General features: G+C 46.9%; 2 protein-coding genes across 3 annotated transcripts in view; one reads left to right on the forward strand and one right to left on the reverse strand.

Annotated features, from left to right (window-relative positions):
* Znf511 (zinc finger protein 511) lies at positions 1-4349 on the reverse strand. Its single transcript, XM_028869608.2, has 6 exons — positions 4141-4349; positions 3837-3910; positions 3322-3523; positions 3103-3227; positions 1090-1209; positions 1-370 (listed from the first exon to the last, which is right to left on the reverse strand). The coding sequence occupies exons 1-6, from the start codon at positions 4291-4293 to the stop codon at positions 292-294; spliced, it is 753 nt and encodes a 250-aa protein (XP_028725441.1). The 5' UTR covers positions 4294-4349; the 3' UTR covers positions 1-291.
* The window catches only part of Tubgcp2 (tubulin gamma complex associated protein 2), a 24158-nt gene continuing 11247 nt past the window's right edge, over positions 4067-16977 (forward strand). The window contains exons 1-6 of one of the 2 annotated variants that reach the window (XM_028869578.1): positions 4067-4400; positions 9037-9222; positions 10677-10805; positions 11941-12117; positions 13212-13371; positions 16588-16795. In XM_028869578.1, coding sequence (XP_028725411.1) covers positions 9073-9222; positions 10677-10805; positions 11941-12117; positions 13212-13371; positions 16588-16795 — 824 coding nt within the window. In that variant the 5' untranslated portion in view covers positions 4067-4400; positions 9037-9072. Of the gene's footprint in view, positions 4401-9036; positions 9223-10676; positions 10806-11940; positions 12118-13211; positions 13372-16587; positions 16796-16977 lie in introns of those variants that run through there. The other variant, XM_028869596.1, reaches the window with a different exon arrangement.

Genomic DNA, 16977 nt, shown 5'->3' on the forward strand with positions numbered 1-16977 from the left:
TTCCCTTTTCTGATCATCAGTGAAAAAATTTATTTCATATGTTTAATAGTGACATTCTTAGAGCAGCCCCCACGAAGCAGGTAGGTGGTTTCTCCATCTCTCCTTCAGTGTGTTCTGGTTATTTCTGGAATCTGCAGATTCTGAGTTTCTACACACTGGCTGCTTCATGTGTTCAGACATGGAAATAAGGAGGTGGCAACGGTCCAGCTCAGGGCAGCTATCCAGAAGCAAGAGAAAGGCCCTGGCACACCACTCCCCGAAAGTCCGTCTGGCTTTCCTCGCCAGGATCCATCAGTGGTGTTTGTTTCTTTTCTTAGTGCTTTTAAAGCCTCTGGCTGCACCCTGGCCAAAACAGACAGTAGAAGGTATTCTGAAACAGAAAAATGGTCATCTCAAACAATGGCATTATCTTTAACAACACACAGCTTGTCTCTACTTCCTTCACATTTGTATTCTGGAATGTTCTCCTTGTGCTTTGTGGAACACTCAGGAAATGGAGTCTGGTCTCTTGGGTCCTAGGATCAGCTCCTGGTCTCAGGCGTGCTTCCTGTGGGATATCTTCCTGGTACCAATGTGCATTTGCTTAGAAGAATTTAGCCAGCAAGGTTAGCTCCCGCAGAGGCCCCTATGGCATCGGTTTCCTGTTATCTCCATTGCTGAAACCTAATCACCACAGGCAGGCAGGGTACTCATAGGCCAAGGTCCAAACAACCATGGAAGATGGCTGCTGGAAGGCAAATGAGGGGCATCCATGTCCATCTTCCTGCTGGTTTGGATTCTTGGGCCACCCCACCACCAATTTGGGGAAATTTCAAAAATTTCCCCAAAATAATAGTTAAAGCTGGTGTGAGTGCAATCTAAGAAAGACAGTCTGCCAGGCAAACACAGGAGAAGGTCCTTTCCACCCAGCAGAGGTGACAGTGACAAGGGGGTGGTGCTGGCATGCTGGGCTCCAGGGTCCAAAGCACAGGAAAGGAGGACACTATAACATTCAGGTTGTCACCAGCAATGAAGCCCATCTTCTTGCCCAGTGGTACTCACTCTCAAGCCTAGAGTCATTAATACACACGGAAAGATGCACACACTGACCTGTGGCTGTAGGTCCGCCTGCAGGGAGGTTGGGCAGCAGGTTCAGAGCAGATATCCATGGCGTCACTGTCATCTTTCAGGGCTCTGGCTGGTGGGTCTGGAGCAGCTGGCACGGCTGGGCTGTAGAGGACAAAGCAGTGGGCAGCACTTGTACTTGGTTCTCCAGCACTAAACTCTCAAGAAAGACACTTTTTTTCTTGCAAAAATGTTTGTTTTTTACTATTTTGGCATATTCTACTATTACAATAAAATTTTCAGGCTATTGGAAAAAGAAGAATGCTTTATGGCATGGTCATGCATTCATATAGCTAAATCTGATAATTTATAAATTTAAACATAATGATTCTTCATCCCCCCCCCCCTTTTTTTTTGAGACAGGGTTTCTCTGTGTGTTTTTGGCACCTGTTCTAGAGCTCGCTCTGTAGACCAGGTTGGCCTCGAACTCACAGAGATCCGCCAGCCTCTGCCTCCAGGATGCTGGGATTAAAGGTGTGCGCCATCACCGCCCCATCCTTCCCCCTTTAAAGACATCTGGGGCCAGGTGCAATAGTGCGTCCTTTAATCCCAACACTGGAGAGGGAGAGAAAGGTGATCTCTGTGAGTTCTGGAGGATAGCCAGGCCTACAAAGTGAGTTCCAGATGAGCCAGAGCTACAGTACACACAGTGAGACACCTACCCGACCCCTGAAAAAAAGGAAGAAAGAAGACAGCTGGCCAGGAACTTGGTATGTGAGACCAGGATGGCCTCAAATGCAGAGATCTGCCTGCCTCTGCCTTCCAAAGTCCCCAGCAGTATTTTTCTTGAAGCTTTTCTATTTTTCTACTCATGTATATGTATGTGTCCTCTCAGTGCCACACGTGTGGACGCCTGGAGGACAGAAAAGGGCATGGGATCCCTTGGAGCTGAAATTACAAGCAGTTGGGAGCCATCTGATGTGGGTATTGTGGACAGCACTCTACCTCTGAGCTCTATTCCCAGCCCCCAATTGTCTTGCCATGAGGGAGAGATTTACTAAAATTAACTAGATAACATAGATTCTTGTCCCCTACTACCAATGAGCTAATCCAGCATTGCAGACATAGAGAAGTACTGAAGACTCAGATTCTCATGAAGCATTCCACAATGCAATGGGTTCTCTAATTATGTTACACAGAAAGGTGCACTGCTTGGAGAAAATAAGGACTTCACGAAATTTTTATTCATTTACTTATTGTGTGTGCTTATGTGTGTATACCCACGTGTGTGGTGTATGCATGTGTGTGTAGGACAGAGGCCCACCTCAGGTGTCATTCCTCAGTAGCCATCTACTCTATTTTTTGAGACAGGGCCTCTCCCTGGGACCTGGAGCTCACAGCTGAGGCTAGGCTGGCTGGCCTAACCCCAGAGACCTCTATCTCCACTTCTCTAGTGCTAGCATTTTATATGTGTGCCCCATGATCCTTGGCTTTTGTAGACAGGTGACAGGGACTGAACCTCAAGCTTAAACACTCCACTGAGCGAGTTCTCTCCCCAACCCCAATCAATGCAATAGCTAATGATTACGGAGAGTTCACTGAAAGGAATCATGTTTGAAAGGAAGCAAAGAAGTATTAGACTAAGAGTTATTCCAGGAGTGATTTTCCTGGGCAGTATAAACAGTCAGGTTAACAGACAGCTTTGTTGACAAGTTTATAAAAGTAAGCAGAGAGGAAAAAGTGAAAAAAAAAATCTATGAGGTCCCATGGGAGAAGTGTGAAGAGTACATGCACTGGGCTAGTCCCCAAATGCCCCTGCTGGTAGATTCAGAGGGGCATGCAGGGCACAGATCAGCACAAGCACCTGCCAGTACCACTCCCTCTGCCCCTAGCCAGGAAGTGCCCTCCTGTCTCCACCAGCGTATACCCCAAGCATCCTAATTCACTGTCCTCAGAGTTTCAGCTACCTGTGTGTAAATAAAAACTAAGTCAGCTTTGACTACAGTGTCTGTTCCCAGGCTTAAGACTGGGGGCAGTCACAACTGGGTCCCTACGTACCCTCTGTTTGTCTTGGGCTTATCAAATCGGAAATCCGCAGGGTACAAGTGGAGCCTCACCATGTGATCCTTCCGGTCCTGGCTGGTCCTGAACTTCTGCGGGCAGCCTTCAACCAAGCACTGGTACTACAAAGAACAAGGTGTCACCTCCACTCTCACCCTGCCCTAAGCCCTGATCCCAGTCACCGTTGCAGAGGTGTTCAGTGTAGCCAACACCCACCATATCTTGCCTCTGGGCCAGGATCTGGAACAGAGAGTCATGCCATTCCAGGATGTGGACGTCCAACAAATGCCCAGAGGGGAAGGCACGGCTGCAGAGGGAGCAGGTGTTTCCATGTGACATGTGATAGTGATGCTGGTAGTCCTCTAGGGCGGCGAACACTTGGCAGCAGCCAGCCACCTGACAGGTGAACTCAGGCACCCTGGGAAAGGAGCTGTGTTACTTGGAAGGATGTCCCCACCCCAGGCAGGAATTCTAGGAGGAATTTCCAACCCAGATTCCTGTTGGTGAGCCTGAAACAAGTTCAGAGTTCCTGTGCCACCCCAAGCCTTACTAATAGACTAGGGGAGGGAGGACCCAGCCAAGCCATGCATGTGCGCGGGTAGGGTGGTGCGAAGCCGATGATACTCAGGGTGTCATCTGGAAGGGGTTCCAGTCCTAGCCTGTTTGCGGGCGGGAGAGGAGGAGCCAGGGTAGCGCTAGCAAGAGAAAGGCCTCGAAGGCAAGCTGCTCACATGGACTTCTCCGGCGTCTCGGACACTTGCGTGAGCATGTCCTGCAGGTAGAGGTGCCGTTGCACATCCCCATCCTACGGAAGATACGCGCCAAAAGCCAGGGGTGGACCCGGGTCTTGAAGCCTCGCCCTGCAGCTTTGAATCACGCCCCAACCTACAGAGATGTGTCCAGCCCCTATGTCCCGCCCACACAAACAAGCTCCGCCTAGCCTAGCCCCGCCCCCAGCGACAGTCCTGCCCCCCCCTAGGCCCCGCCCTGCAGGGTGGGGGGCTCAGGAAACCTTCCGCCCAGGTTCTCACGCACCTCAAAGAACTCGTGATCCCGCGGGAAGCGCACGGGGCGCGGTGTGAACCGGAAGGGCGCCGCCCCAGCTGCAGGGCTCCGCTCCACCGGCAGCGGTTCGGCTGCCCCGGGCGTCCCGGCCAGGCGGGAATAGAGCGCAGGGGGAAGCAACATCTCCACGGCCGCCGCAGCCCTTCGGCCACCGTCGGCGGGGCGGTGACGGACGTGACGTCTATTAACTTCCTGTGGCAACCCTGCGGGGCGGAACGCGGCGCGCGGAGGTGAGTGAGGGCTGGTTCTGGGTTGTGGCGGGAACCTGTCGGGGAGGGGCGGGGCTGGAACCGGGCGCGGGACCGGGGACGGGAATCCGACTAACCTGCAGCGGTGAAGAGTCTGATTCTCTTGGGCATCTGCCACCGGCAGTTCCGACTGCCAATCCGGGCCTGCCCCGCAGCTCCTCGGTGCGACAGCCCCTGGCTGTTTCTGCCCTTCCACTGCTGGAGGCAGTGGCCGTGGGAAGTTCACGGTTAATGTGACTTCTCTCCTGAGAGCCCCGCGGTGACTGCGGAGCTGGCTTGCGGGTCTTCTGGAGTGAAGGAGTCAGGGTCACCTTCAGTAGAGACAGACATGGGAAGAAACCCTAACCTAAACAAAAAGACGATTGAGATGTGCAGCTGACGCGTTCGGGAGCTTTAACTTCCCTCCTCTCCCAAAATAGGACAGAGCAGGGCTCACCTGTATGAAGGTGATATCAAGGAAGAAGAAGGGGTACTACTGTTTAACAGATACAAACGAAAACCTTTGGGGGCTATTCTCCCTTCTTTCAGATAGCCTTGGCCATGACCAGTCTATTTTTCTTCCTCTGCTCTGGACTCTTCCAGATGTCTCTGGATATTTTCTCTCTCTTATTTACAATAAAACTTTCCCCTTAACCATAAAAAAGAAAACTTTTTGTGTGTGTGTCTTTATGCCTTAGAAATGAAGGTCTGTGTCCATGTCTCTAGCCATCTATCTGCCTGTGGGCCAGCGGTGACGTCATCTCTCTCACTCTTCTGTCTCTGTAAAAGCATTTGGATTCTTGACATTTTGCAAGTTATAAAATGTTCTTGACAGGCCGTGTCTTGGTTAGGTTTCCATAGCTGTGATAAACACCGTGACAAAAGGCAACTTCGGGAGGAAAGGGTTTGTTCCAGCTTACAGCTGTAGTTTTCCATGAAGAGAAGTAGGGCAGAAGGGCAGAAATTAAAGCTGCTTACTTACTCCTCCTAGCTTACTCAGCCCATCTCTCCCTCTCTCCCTCTCCCTCTCCCTCCTCTCTCTTTCTCTCTCTCTCTCCCTCCCCCCTCTCCCTCTCCCTCCCTCTCTCCATCTCTCTCTCCCCCCTCCCCTCCCTCCCTCCCTCCCTCCCTCCCTCCCTCCGTGTCGTCCCCCCCTTTCTTTTTTTTTGGTTTGGTTTTTTGAGACAGGGTGTCTCTGTGTGACAGCCCTGGCTGTCCTGGAGCTCACTTGTATAGACCAGGCTGGCCTCAAACTCAGAGATTGGCCTGCCTCTGCCTCCTGATTGCTGGGATTAAAAGTGTGAGCCATCACACCCAGCCAGCCTGCTTTTTTATATACCCCAGAACCACTTGCTCAAAAGCACCACCCACAGTGATCTGGGCCCTCTCGCATTAATCATCTACCAAAGAAACGTACAGACCACCCTGGTGGAGACAGTTCCTCGGGTGAGTCTGTCTTCCCAGGCATGTCTAGGCTTGTGTCATTTGACAAAAACCAACCAGCACACTCTGGTTTGTACTATTATCCAGGAGCCTTTAGTGGCTCTCAGCCTTCCTAATGCTGCAGACCTTTAATACAGTTCCTCATGTTGTGATGACCCCTAACCATACAATTATTTTGTTGCTACTTCATAACTGTAATTTTGCTACTGTTGTAAATTGTAATGTAAATATATGAATGCAGGATATCTGATATGTGACCCTGTGAAAGGGTCATGGGGGTCTTGACCCACAGGTTGAGAATTGCTCCAGACTCCCCCTTTTACACCTCTTCTACCCCCACCCCAACTCCATTTTAGCCACTGTTCACTGGAAATATGCATCTGGTTTGCTCATAATTGGTTGTGCCAGACTTTGCTAAATAAGTTATGTTTGGTCTAGTGTATCTGTGGTGACTGATAGAGATAGGAACCAAGGAGTATGAGAAAGTCGTGCAGGCTATTGAGGGTTGATCAGACTTCTCTACAGTTGGACCTTTCAACTGTGACTTTGTCTTCCTGTATGTAGAAACAATTGTGTGGATGTTACTGTCTGTGTCCCTTGTCCACTAACTGCCAAGAGTGTCTTTTCATTGTGTGACAACCAAAGTTTAGGTATGTCTCCTAGGACATCTCTAAAGCCTTAAAGGAAGCTACTGTTTAGAGATGAGAGAAGTCTGCCCCCTCTCACCCACAATGATCTATAAATCAGGAAGCACAGCAGCCTCCTTGGATTAATACATGGGAAGTAATGATATCTGAGGATTTACACGTTTACTTGGATATGATTTTAAACAAGTATCTGTGTAGATGATCCTTTGGTGGTAGTACCCTGCCCTGTGTCTGGTGGGCAGGACTTTGTGTTGGTGGCTCATACCTTCTTTGCCATCTAGCATGTTGCAGGACAGCCTTTGGGCCTTGCAAAGCCTCTTGGTTACTGCTGAATTTGAAGAGACCATATGTGGGGGAAGTTTGGGGGTTTGCATTCTGCTTGACAGGTAGCTTAAAGTGCCTCTTTTAAGACCTACCAATATTTTAAAAAAAAAAATTCTTGAACATTTTATTTTTATTTTTTAATGTATGGGTGTTTTGTCTGCATTTTTGTTTGTGCACCATGTGCCAGTGGAGGCTAGAAAAGTGTCAGTTCTCCTTGGATTAGAATCAGAGACGGTTTTGAGCTACCATATGGGAGCTGGGAACTCAACCCAGGTCTTCTGCAAGATGCTTTTAATTGCTGAGCCAAGTATCTAGCCTCGAGATACCTGCATTAAAGATACTATCAGCATCTTACTGTCTCTCTAAAACTAAGTAATTCCCACATTACTTAGTGAGCATAACCAGTTCCCAGAAACCAGAGCAAACGTGTTGAGGCAGTATCTGTTTTAATCTCCATAGCAACTCTAGGGAGCTCTGTTAAGCCCTCTTTTCATGAGCAGCATGCAAGGGGCTAGCTAGCGTTTTGACTGGTGTCCACACCCCACAACTGAAAGAATCATGTTTCTATTGTGTAAGACTCCACAGCCCACACTCTGCTGTGGTGTGCTTTTTATTGTGGTTACACTGAACACCTCTTGATTTGGAAGTTTGTGTGCTGGGGATTTGATACCCGCTTTAGGCTTTCCATTTTGTTTTAGTTCTTGGAGACACCTGTTTTGACCATTGGTGGAGGGTGATAAACTAAGAAACTGCATTCTGTTACATGGGTTTACAGTGGAACTCTCAAGGTAGAGTTCCAAGATGCTACTATTTGTACATTAGCATACTGTGGGAGTGTGTGCTGAGTCTCCTGCCCTTGACACTGTTTAACTCAAGGCTTGTCTCAACTGGAGATGCTAGCACAGCAGTTCTTAACTTCTGAGTTATACCTTTGTGAATGTACAAGAATGCTCAGAAAATTCACAGATATGAATAGTAAAGTCTCATCTCCAGGCACAACTTCACTACTGTTTGTGGATCTCAAATTAAGAATCCTGACATGGGTTTATTACTATGTACTTATAACATACATAAAGTTTTTATTGTTCTTAATTTTTAAACTGTAGCTAGTGTTTGTTTTCCTTAATGCTGTTTAATAGCAATTCTGATACTGACTGACTAGCTCAGCCATCAGTGGAAGACCCCATGTTCTCAGCTATTAGTACCAGGAAGTTGGTATATCTGTTACCCACTAGGACATTATATACTGTCTCCACAGGTCAACCTTTCCACTGGGATGATGGGATAGAAGTCACCATACCTTTCCTAACCAGTAGAACATTGGTTTAGAAATTGACATGCTGTCTTCTGCTGTTGCTCTGTGACGTCAAATACAGTTCTGCTTGATTTTTAGATAGGTTCTTGCTGTATCCCAGACTGGCTTTGACTGTGTTCTTCCTGCCCAGCCTCTCAAGTTCTGGGGTTACAGCCTTAGAAATCGTTTTGATCTCCACCACTTTAGCCAGTGTCTAGACCTCAGTACAGCTGGTCCTACAGCATCAGTAAAGCTGGAATATGTGGAATATTCCACATATTCTTACCTACCTAAATCTTACCTACCTAAACTATCTTTATATGTTGTCAGGCCTGGACCAGAAAAGAAACATTGAAGGTTTTAGAGTGCAAAAAGAATGCCAGACAGGCATGTGAACAGAGGTACCAACTTACAGTTTAGGCTTTAAGAATTGGGTATAGCCTCATGAGTGGGAAGTTTTACTACATCAGGACAGAGACAGTAGCCTAGGCCTGTGCAAGTTCCCTCAAAGGGCAGGATCCTTGTGTCTGCCCAGCCAGGGCCAGAAAAGCTGAGACAAAATATCAAATCTGCCTCCTGCTGCCCGGTGGTTACATGAGGATGGGCTGGACCAGGAAGTGAGAGCCAGGTTTGTCTGGCCCATTTCAGTGATTTAGCTGGTACAGCTGGCTCAAGTGGTGGTGTGAGCTGGAAAAATACTGAAAGCCGAGTCGACAGGGCTGTGTATGATACAGGTGAATGCAGTGACAGTGGCAGTGACGGTGGCTGGCAGATTTTGTAGATCGGTAGCATTTTGATAGATCAGACTGCCAGGGAGAGGGAGAGGCTCATGGTTTACATAATCTTGACAATGATTTTTATGTCGAAGGCTTGACTCAGTCAAAAGACATTTTAGGTTTAATTTTATGAACAGCTTTCTTCCTGCCTTCAGGAGAATATTGCTATGTTGGTGTCTCAGAGCTAAACTATGAGTGAATTTCGGATTCACCATGATGTCAATGAGCTGCTCAGCCTGCTACGCATCCATGGTGGGGACGGGGCTGAGGTCTACATTGACCTGCTGCAGAAGAACCGGACACCATATGTTACAACCACAGTCTCTGCCCACAGTGCCAAGGTGAGCACCTGTTCCTGATACAGGACCATAGGGATGGGAGCCTGAAGGTATAGTCGTGGGTGTGGACACTCATCGTAGGGCTATGGAGATGGGGTCCTTCCCTTCATAGACACAGCATGGCTAGTGCTGGGCCAACAGCACCTGGTGGATGCTTCCCTTGAACCTGGCATTCACTGTGCTCTGTTAGGCTTCTGGTTCCCAGCAATGATAGCTCCTGTTACTTACCCCATTATACAGATGAATCAGTGGATGTCCAGAGAGAGTAGTCTTGAACTGTCACGTACACAGTCCTCCTCTGTTTCTCCAACACAGTTTACATATATTAAGGAGGAGACTTAATGTATGTAAAAATTCCTGGGTGGGAAAAGGAAAACTACTGATATTAATCACATTGAAATTTCTTTCGTTTTTTTTTTTTCCTTTTTATCTCTTTCTTTGTGTAGCCTTGGCCTGTCTGAAACTCACTATGTACATATGTAAAACAGGCTGGCCCTGAACTCAGATCTATCTGGGATTAAGGGTGTGTGCCACACCACACCTGGCATCATAATTCAGTTATGCATCTTTAATAAAAGATACCTTTGAATTTGAAATCTACATCTAAAAATATAGATGTTTTTAGACCTAAAAACATAGATGCTACAGAGACAGCTCAGTGATTAAGAACACTTGCAGCAGCCAGGCGGCGGTGGAGCACGCCCTTAGTCCCAGCACTTGGGAGGCAGAGGCAGGCGGATCTCTGAGTTCGAGGCCAGCCTGGTCTACAGAGTGAGTTCCAGGACAGCCAGGGCTACACAGAGAAACCCTGTTTGGGGGGTGGGGGAGGACGGGACTGCTTGCAGCTCTTGCAGAGGACCTGGTTCAGTTTCCAGTTCCCCACATGGTAGCTCACAACCGTATATAACTCTAGTTCCAGGGCCTCCAGTACCCTTTCCTGGTCTCCATGGACACTGTATGCACACAGTGCATAGACATGTATGTAAGCAAAGCACTCGGACACATAAATAAAAGTAAATCTTTTGAAAGTTAAAATAAAATAAAGCAGACATTGTGAAGCATCACTTAAACAGTATAATGATGGCCCCAGTACAGTCAGACAAATTGAGTGGAGCATGGCTCAGGAAGCACACGCCACGTCATTAAAAACTGCTGAGTGAAACATCCCTGAATTGGTACAGGCAGGGAGTTCAAGAGGCAACAAGTATGAAAGAATGCTTGAACTTGTAGGGGAGTTTGTGAGCGCTCCCAGGCCTGTGAAGCGTAAACTGTGAGAAGTCATAAAAGAAGGGTGGCTGCTTTGGGTGGCACATTGACATTCATTTCCTGTTTATTTCAGAGATGTGGTTATTTAGCTCACCTAATTCAACTGTGGTTTGTTTATTTGTTTCTTTTAATTAAGGTTTTTTTTTAAGTATTTGATCCTATCATTAAATTACTTATGCTTGTGATATGAGGTTAAAATTGCAGAATTTTCTCGTACTCCTGAGGACTTTTTAAAGAAGTATGATGAACTGAAGTCTAAAAATACAAGAAACCTTGACCCACTGGTATACCTGCTATCAAAGCTCACAGAAGACAAAGAGGTAAGCTTCCTGCCTCATCTGCATCACCACACCTGCTTTGGAGACATTGAAAATACCCCCATTGTCTCTACCGAGTCCTGGCTTGTGGTCCTCAAGGAGCCTGGGGTGCAGATTATGCCTTACATGCATTTACTTCTGCACATCCTTGCCCTGCTTTCACTAACTGGCAGCTGTGCCTCCTGAAGGCAACACTTTGAAGGCCTTCGTTTGGTGAAACATTAGCCTTTCCATACTGAAAGAATACCTGTAAACTTAAAGGGAAGTGGTTGTATTGTTTGTGGTTTCAGTCCCCATTATTTTTGGGCCCAAGTTGAGGCAGAACATCAGGGAGTAGCCTGGTAAGAGGTGATAGAGCTGCTGACCTCATGGTATGAAGAGTTCAGTTTGTATTATCAGTGAGTTAATCCATTGATAAGGTTAGAGTCTTCATGATCCAATCCCATGTTAATACCATCACCAGCTGGAGACTGAGCCTTTAACATGTGAATCTTTTGGAAAGACCTTTTTTTTTTCCCCGAGACAGGGTTTCTCTGTGTAATTTTGGTGCCTGTCCTGGATCTCGCTCTATAAGCCAGGCTGGCCTTGAACTCACAGAGATCCGCTTGACTCTGCTTCCGAGTGCTGGGTTTAAAGGTGTGTGCCACCACTGCCTGGCTAGGAAGACATTTTTATATCCAAACCATAGCAGTAAATCATAATATAACTCAGGATGGGCACAGACCAGGAAACATGAAAGTAGTAGCATGAGGTGGCACATCTGCTTTTCTCTAATGCTGTGCTGGTCCCCACCTATTGCGTGTGTCATATGTCAGTATGGAGCCAGTGAGTAGTGTGTTGAGCCCTACTCGCCATCAATGCAGAGGTGTGTACCAGGAACTAGGACAGAAGGGGGAAATGGTACTGCAGTCCAGATGTTGTAGGTAGAATGTAGAGGAACATTTGTCCATTGGGGGTGAAATTAGGGATTGACTAATCCCCCCGCCCCCCAGCTGAGGACCGAACCCAGCTAGGCAAGCGCTTTACCACTGAACCAAATCCCCAACCCCTCCTCCGGTTATTTTGGTGACGTGACAGGTGGTAGAGCACAGCAAGCTTTTGTGGCCCAGTGTGAATGTATGGTTTTATGTGTTTTCAGACACTGCAATATTTGCAACAGAATGCAAAGGAAAGAGCTGAGCTTGCAGCTAATGCTGCCATCAGCAGCACCACCAGCTTCAACATCCCTGTTACAGCCTCTAAGATGTCCACACAGGAGCTAGAAGAACTGAGGAAGCAGCTTGGCAGTGTGGCCACAGGCTCTACACTGCAGCAGGTACCAGATCTACCATGGTCCACAGCTCCACCCACTGTTTGCAGCAACACTGGGTGCTAGCTATGCAGATATTTCTATTCTTAGAAAAATAATTTGCCGTTAAGTGAGGCTAAGGCTGGATTGTGTTCTGTAGTCATAATTCTGACCCGTAAAAATAAACAATGCAGTGAAGGTCTGACCAAGTCTACCTGCACTGCATCTGAGCCAGCACCAGTTACGGTTCCCTACTGGAATATGTGACAATTTCTAACACGGTAGTACTTTTTAAATTACCAGTTATTTCCTCTAGGTTATTTTCTTCCATGGTACTTGCTGCTGCTTGGATTTATCTGCCTCACACTGTGTTTTTGTTTTGTTTTGTTTTGTTTTTTTTGAGTTTCCAGTGTCATATGGCCACCACATGCCTACCTTTGAGACCCTCAGACCCCTTTTCAGAGCCCCAGCTCTGTGAAGTGCCCCAGCCTTCCCTCTGTGTGCTGAGCACAGAGGACACAGCAAAGTCTTTTTGGTATATCCCCATGCCAGTTGTCACATTGCCCCCATACCACTCACCCTATGTGACCTACAAGTATGCAGAGCTAAATTGGTGCTTCTAAAAGTTGCCCAGCATTGTTAGTCTCCCAGGAAGGCCAGTGCTCTGTGCATGGCCTAGAATCTAGCCTTTGTGGTGGGCCGTCTTTACATAGCAAGGATGTATGTCAGTTGCTAACTCCTGTCTTAACTCAGCAAGTGGTATTAGACCTAGTCTCTGCTAAGAAAATCAATTTAGACTTCCTGCCTTGTGTCCTGATCTGAAAGAGCTCTGTGGTAAAATGCAGACACTCTCCCATGGCCACCATAGCTGACTCCCTGATGCCTATGGACTCCTTGATGGACAGAGAGAGACCTTCAGGGGGCCTGGCTCTCTGGTTTCTAGGCCCAGATGTTGTGATGGGCAGATAGAAATATGTCTCCTTTTAAATAAGATCAAATGTCCTATGTTCTAAAACAATGGACTTTTTCTATTTCAAAGATGTGTTAATTTCCATAGATACCTTAGTTTTGTTTGCACTATGGTATATTTTTCTTTTTGTTTTTTAAAATGTCCTTACTAGTCTCTGGAACTTACAAGAAAGATGCTTCGAGACAAACAGAACAAAAAAAATTCAGGCCAGCCCCTCCCGGTCTTCCCAGCGTGGGTATATGAGAGGCCAACACTGGCTGGAGATTTCCTGATTGGTTCGGGCTTAAGCTCAGACACAGCTTTGCCTATAGGTATGTGATGGATATCTTTCTGACACCTGAGAATTTCTCCCTGCTTGCATATGCTTCAGCAGGCTGGGAAACTATGGGTGTCACACTGAAGCATTTTCTCCTGTCCCCAAGCAGACATATTCTGCTGAAAGTTTGTGGGAAGGTAGAGACAGCTGGCTTGATGTCATGCACTTCTTGTTTGCAGTGTTGGTATTTACCTAATTGTCACCTGTCCCGTCACCTGGTAGAGGTGTCTTCTTCCTGTCTGCTTTCCTGTCTACACATGGACTCCTGTAGTCAGCATAATCATCGTCCTTGGCAGAGCCTCAATCTTAGACCTTACCTTTCTGCAGGCTGTGGGTTTAGCTGGTATTCTGCATGTTTGTGTGTCCCTCAGGACTCATTCCTGTTGGATTTCACTCTCCTCAGCAATACTTAGCATCATGAATCAACATTTCTCCAGTTGTCCCAGCTCTGTGCCCTTCCAGCCAGTTTTTCCAGTGAGCGCCCCTGTCCTCTCCCATTGCCTGTGCTCCTTGGGGTTTAGTCCTGGACCTGCCGCCTCCATCTCCCTTCCAAGTGGTGGGTAAACTTTATGTCACCTATTTCCACTCTGCTGCTGTACCTCCCACCTCCCCAGTGGTTTACTCATACCTACAGCTGTTGAACATTGAAATTCAAAGTGTGGCCAAGGAACCAGTTTTCTGTTTTATTACCTTGATCCCGGTGGCTACGGCATCATGCAGGGGCATGGATCTGATAACCTCATCTTCCTCCCCTTCCTGTAGTTCCTGTACATCTAGACATAACTAGAGCGCACTTTCAGTACAAGGCCTGAGTCTTGGGTAAGCCTGTCGTGACAGCCCTGAAACACACACACACACACACACACACACACACACACACACACACACACACACACACAAACCCTGACAGTTTGACCAGGCCGGCCCCTTCTGACCCTTTAGCTCCATTTTTCACTGAGGCCTTGCATACCAGTCAGATAAGCCAGGTCTACTACCTCAGGGTGTTTGCTCCTTCAGAGCTAAGCTGAAGATCCGGCAATACTTGCACATTGTTCTTTGTCCTTCTTTGTCACCCTTAATACGGTGTATGATGCTGGTTCAATTTTGTTTGGTATTTTTTCCCTATCCGGGCATGTTGATAGGAGGACGGGGCTGGCATCTGCTGTGCACATGTGTTGACTAGAAGCAGGAGAGTATCTGCTGGACTCATGCTTAGCATGGAAGAGCTCCCGGTAGTCATTTGAGTAAGCATGGTGATTCACAGCATTTCAGTCATGACAGGAGTACTGGGGCACCACCTGCTCCCCGCTCTCACTACTGAGGACTCCATGCTGCCAGTGAACCCGGGGTGGTAGGATGAGAAATAACCTCTACAGAGGGTCAGCTCTTCTTAGAGGATCCTGCCAAACACAGCCAGACTGTCACCAGCCATGGAGATTAGCGTTGTGGTTTTATTGGTCAAGAGAAAGCCAGTGGAGTAAAGTGAGCAATGGAACTTGGAATTCAAAGGCATGGATCTAAGCTAGATGTCATCTTGGGGCTGGAAGGCAGCTACACAGAGAGCCTTTTTTTCATACAATATATTTTGATTATGTTTCCTCAAACTCCTTCTGGGTCCTCTCACCTCCCCACCCACCCAACTTTATGTTCTTTTTCTCACTTTTAAAACAAAATCAAAACAAACAAGCAAAAGACCAATGAAACAAAAAAAACAAAAAGCCCACAAAAAGATTCATGAAGTCAGTTTTGTATTGTCCATCTAGTCCTGGGCATGGGGCCTGCCTTGTAGTTGATATACCCAGTGACATTCCATTGGAGAAAACTGATTCATTCTCCCAGCAAATGTCAATTGCAAATTGCTTCTTGGTTAGGGGTGGGATTTTGTGTTCATTTCCCTCTCAGTGCTGGGACCCTGTCTTGTTTAAATCTGTGCAGGTCTTGTGCATGCTGCCACAGTCTCTGAGTTCATATGTGCATCAGTCCTTTTGTGTCTTGGAGACACTGTTTAATTGGCTTCTTTTTAATGGTGCTGATCTCTTCAGAAACCATGCCTACTCTAGCTACAATCTTACATGGGCTTTTCTGATCAAACTGCAGTTTTTTTAAGCCTTCATGCTCTGTATTTTACTTTATTTTTGACTCCCAATTGTCACTGTAAAACCCATCTAAAAAGAGTGTGGGGGCTGGAGAGATGACTCAGAGGTTAAGAGCATTGACTACTCTTCCAGAGGTCCAGAGTTCAATTCGCAGCAACCACATGGTGGCTCACAACCATCTATAATGAGATCTGATGTCCTCTTCTGGCATGCAGGCAGAACACTATATATATAATAAATAAGTAAATCTTTAAAAAAAAAAAAAAAAAAAAAGCCTGTAATAAACTTGTCATACCCTGAATGAATGACTGCCTCAAAATTACCTTGCCAGGATTAATTGGTCTATTACCTTGAGACTCAGACTCAGAAATTTTCAGGGTATAAATAGTATGAAGACAAATTCTTGGCTATCTGACACCCGATAAGCTTGCCTTTCACTCTATTCCTAATGGTATTCTGGTCATTGGAGTTCACAAGACTTGCCCATTAAGTCTGCTTAAATTCTTGCCTCCTCTATCCTGCATTTCTAAACATTTCAACTTTCCTCCCACAAACTAGCCCAAAGCATAAGAACCACTTGGCCAGGTTTAGTCACAGCAAAATGGAACTTGTTGATACCAACTTTCTATATTAGCTGCTTTTGATGTGACCAAAATAACTCAGAAGACAATTTAAAGTTGGAAGGTTTTTTGGGTGGTGAGGGAGGGGAGGCCCACGGTTTTCAGAGATTTTAGCTAATGTCCTTTTCTCTATTGATTTTGGGCCCTCAGATGAGGCACCACATCAGGAGTGTGTGGTGGAAAGGCTGTTCATTTTGTGGACAGGAAGCAGATTAAGGAAAGAACTGGGGATCCTCTATAACCTTCAAAGATACACTCCCAGTGTCCTACTTCCTATAGCTAAGTCCTGTGTCCTGAGGTCTCCACACCTACCAGTGGAGCTACCAACTGGAGATCAAACATTCAACACAACCTGTGGAGTATGTTCATATTCAGACCATACCATTTCCTTTTTCCATCCATCTGTGTCCAGGAGGTTACAGAGAAGGTTGGTAAGTAAGGTTATGGAGCCAGTGGCATGGGGAGCCTTAGTCTAGTGTTGCCTCTGCCTTGCAGGTACACTGCCCTTGGCCTCCCAGGAATCAGCAGTGGTGGAAGATCTGCTCTATGTGCTTGTGGGTGTGGATGGCAGGTACATCACTGCTCAGCCCTTGGCTGGGAGGCAGAACCGTACCTTCCTTGTGGACCCCAACCTGGACCTGTCCATCCGGGAGCTAGTAAATAGAATCCTCCCTGTGGCTGCCAGCTACTCTACTGTAACCAGGTGGGTCCCTAGTATGACCAGCCACCTCCCTAATGAAACAGGTCCTTCCCTGGCTTCTGATTCTCCCTCCTTCCTAACAAATTTTGAAGAGCCTGTGAGTCACCAATCCCTATTCTGACTCAGTTTAACTTTTTCTTTTTCTTTCTTTTTTTTTTTTTAATATGTTTTTTTTTCAAGACAGG

This window comes from Peromyscus leucopus, chromosome 1, assembly GCF_004664715.2.
Source record: "Peromyscus leucopus breed LL Stock chromosome 1, UCI_PerLeu_2.1, whole genome shotgun sequence".
Lineage (NCBI taxonomy): Eukaryota > Metazoa > Chordata > Mammalia > Rodentia > Cricetidae > Peromyscus > Peromyscus leucopus.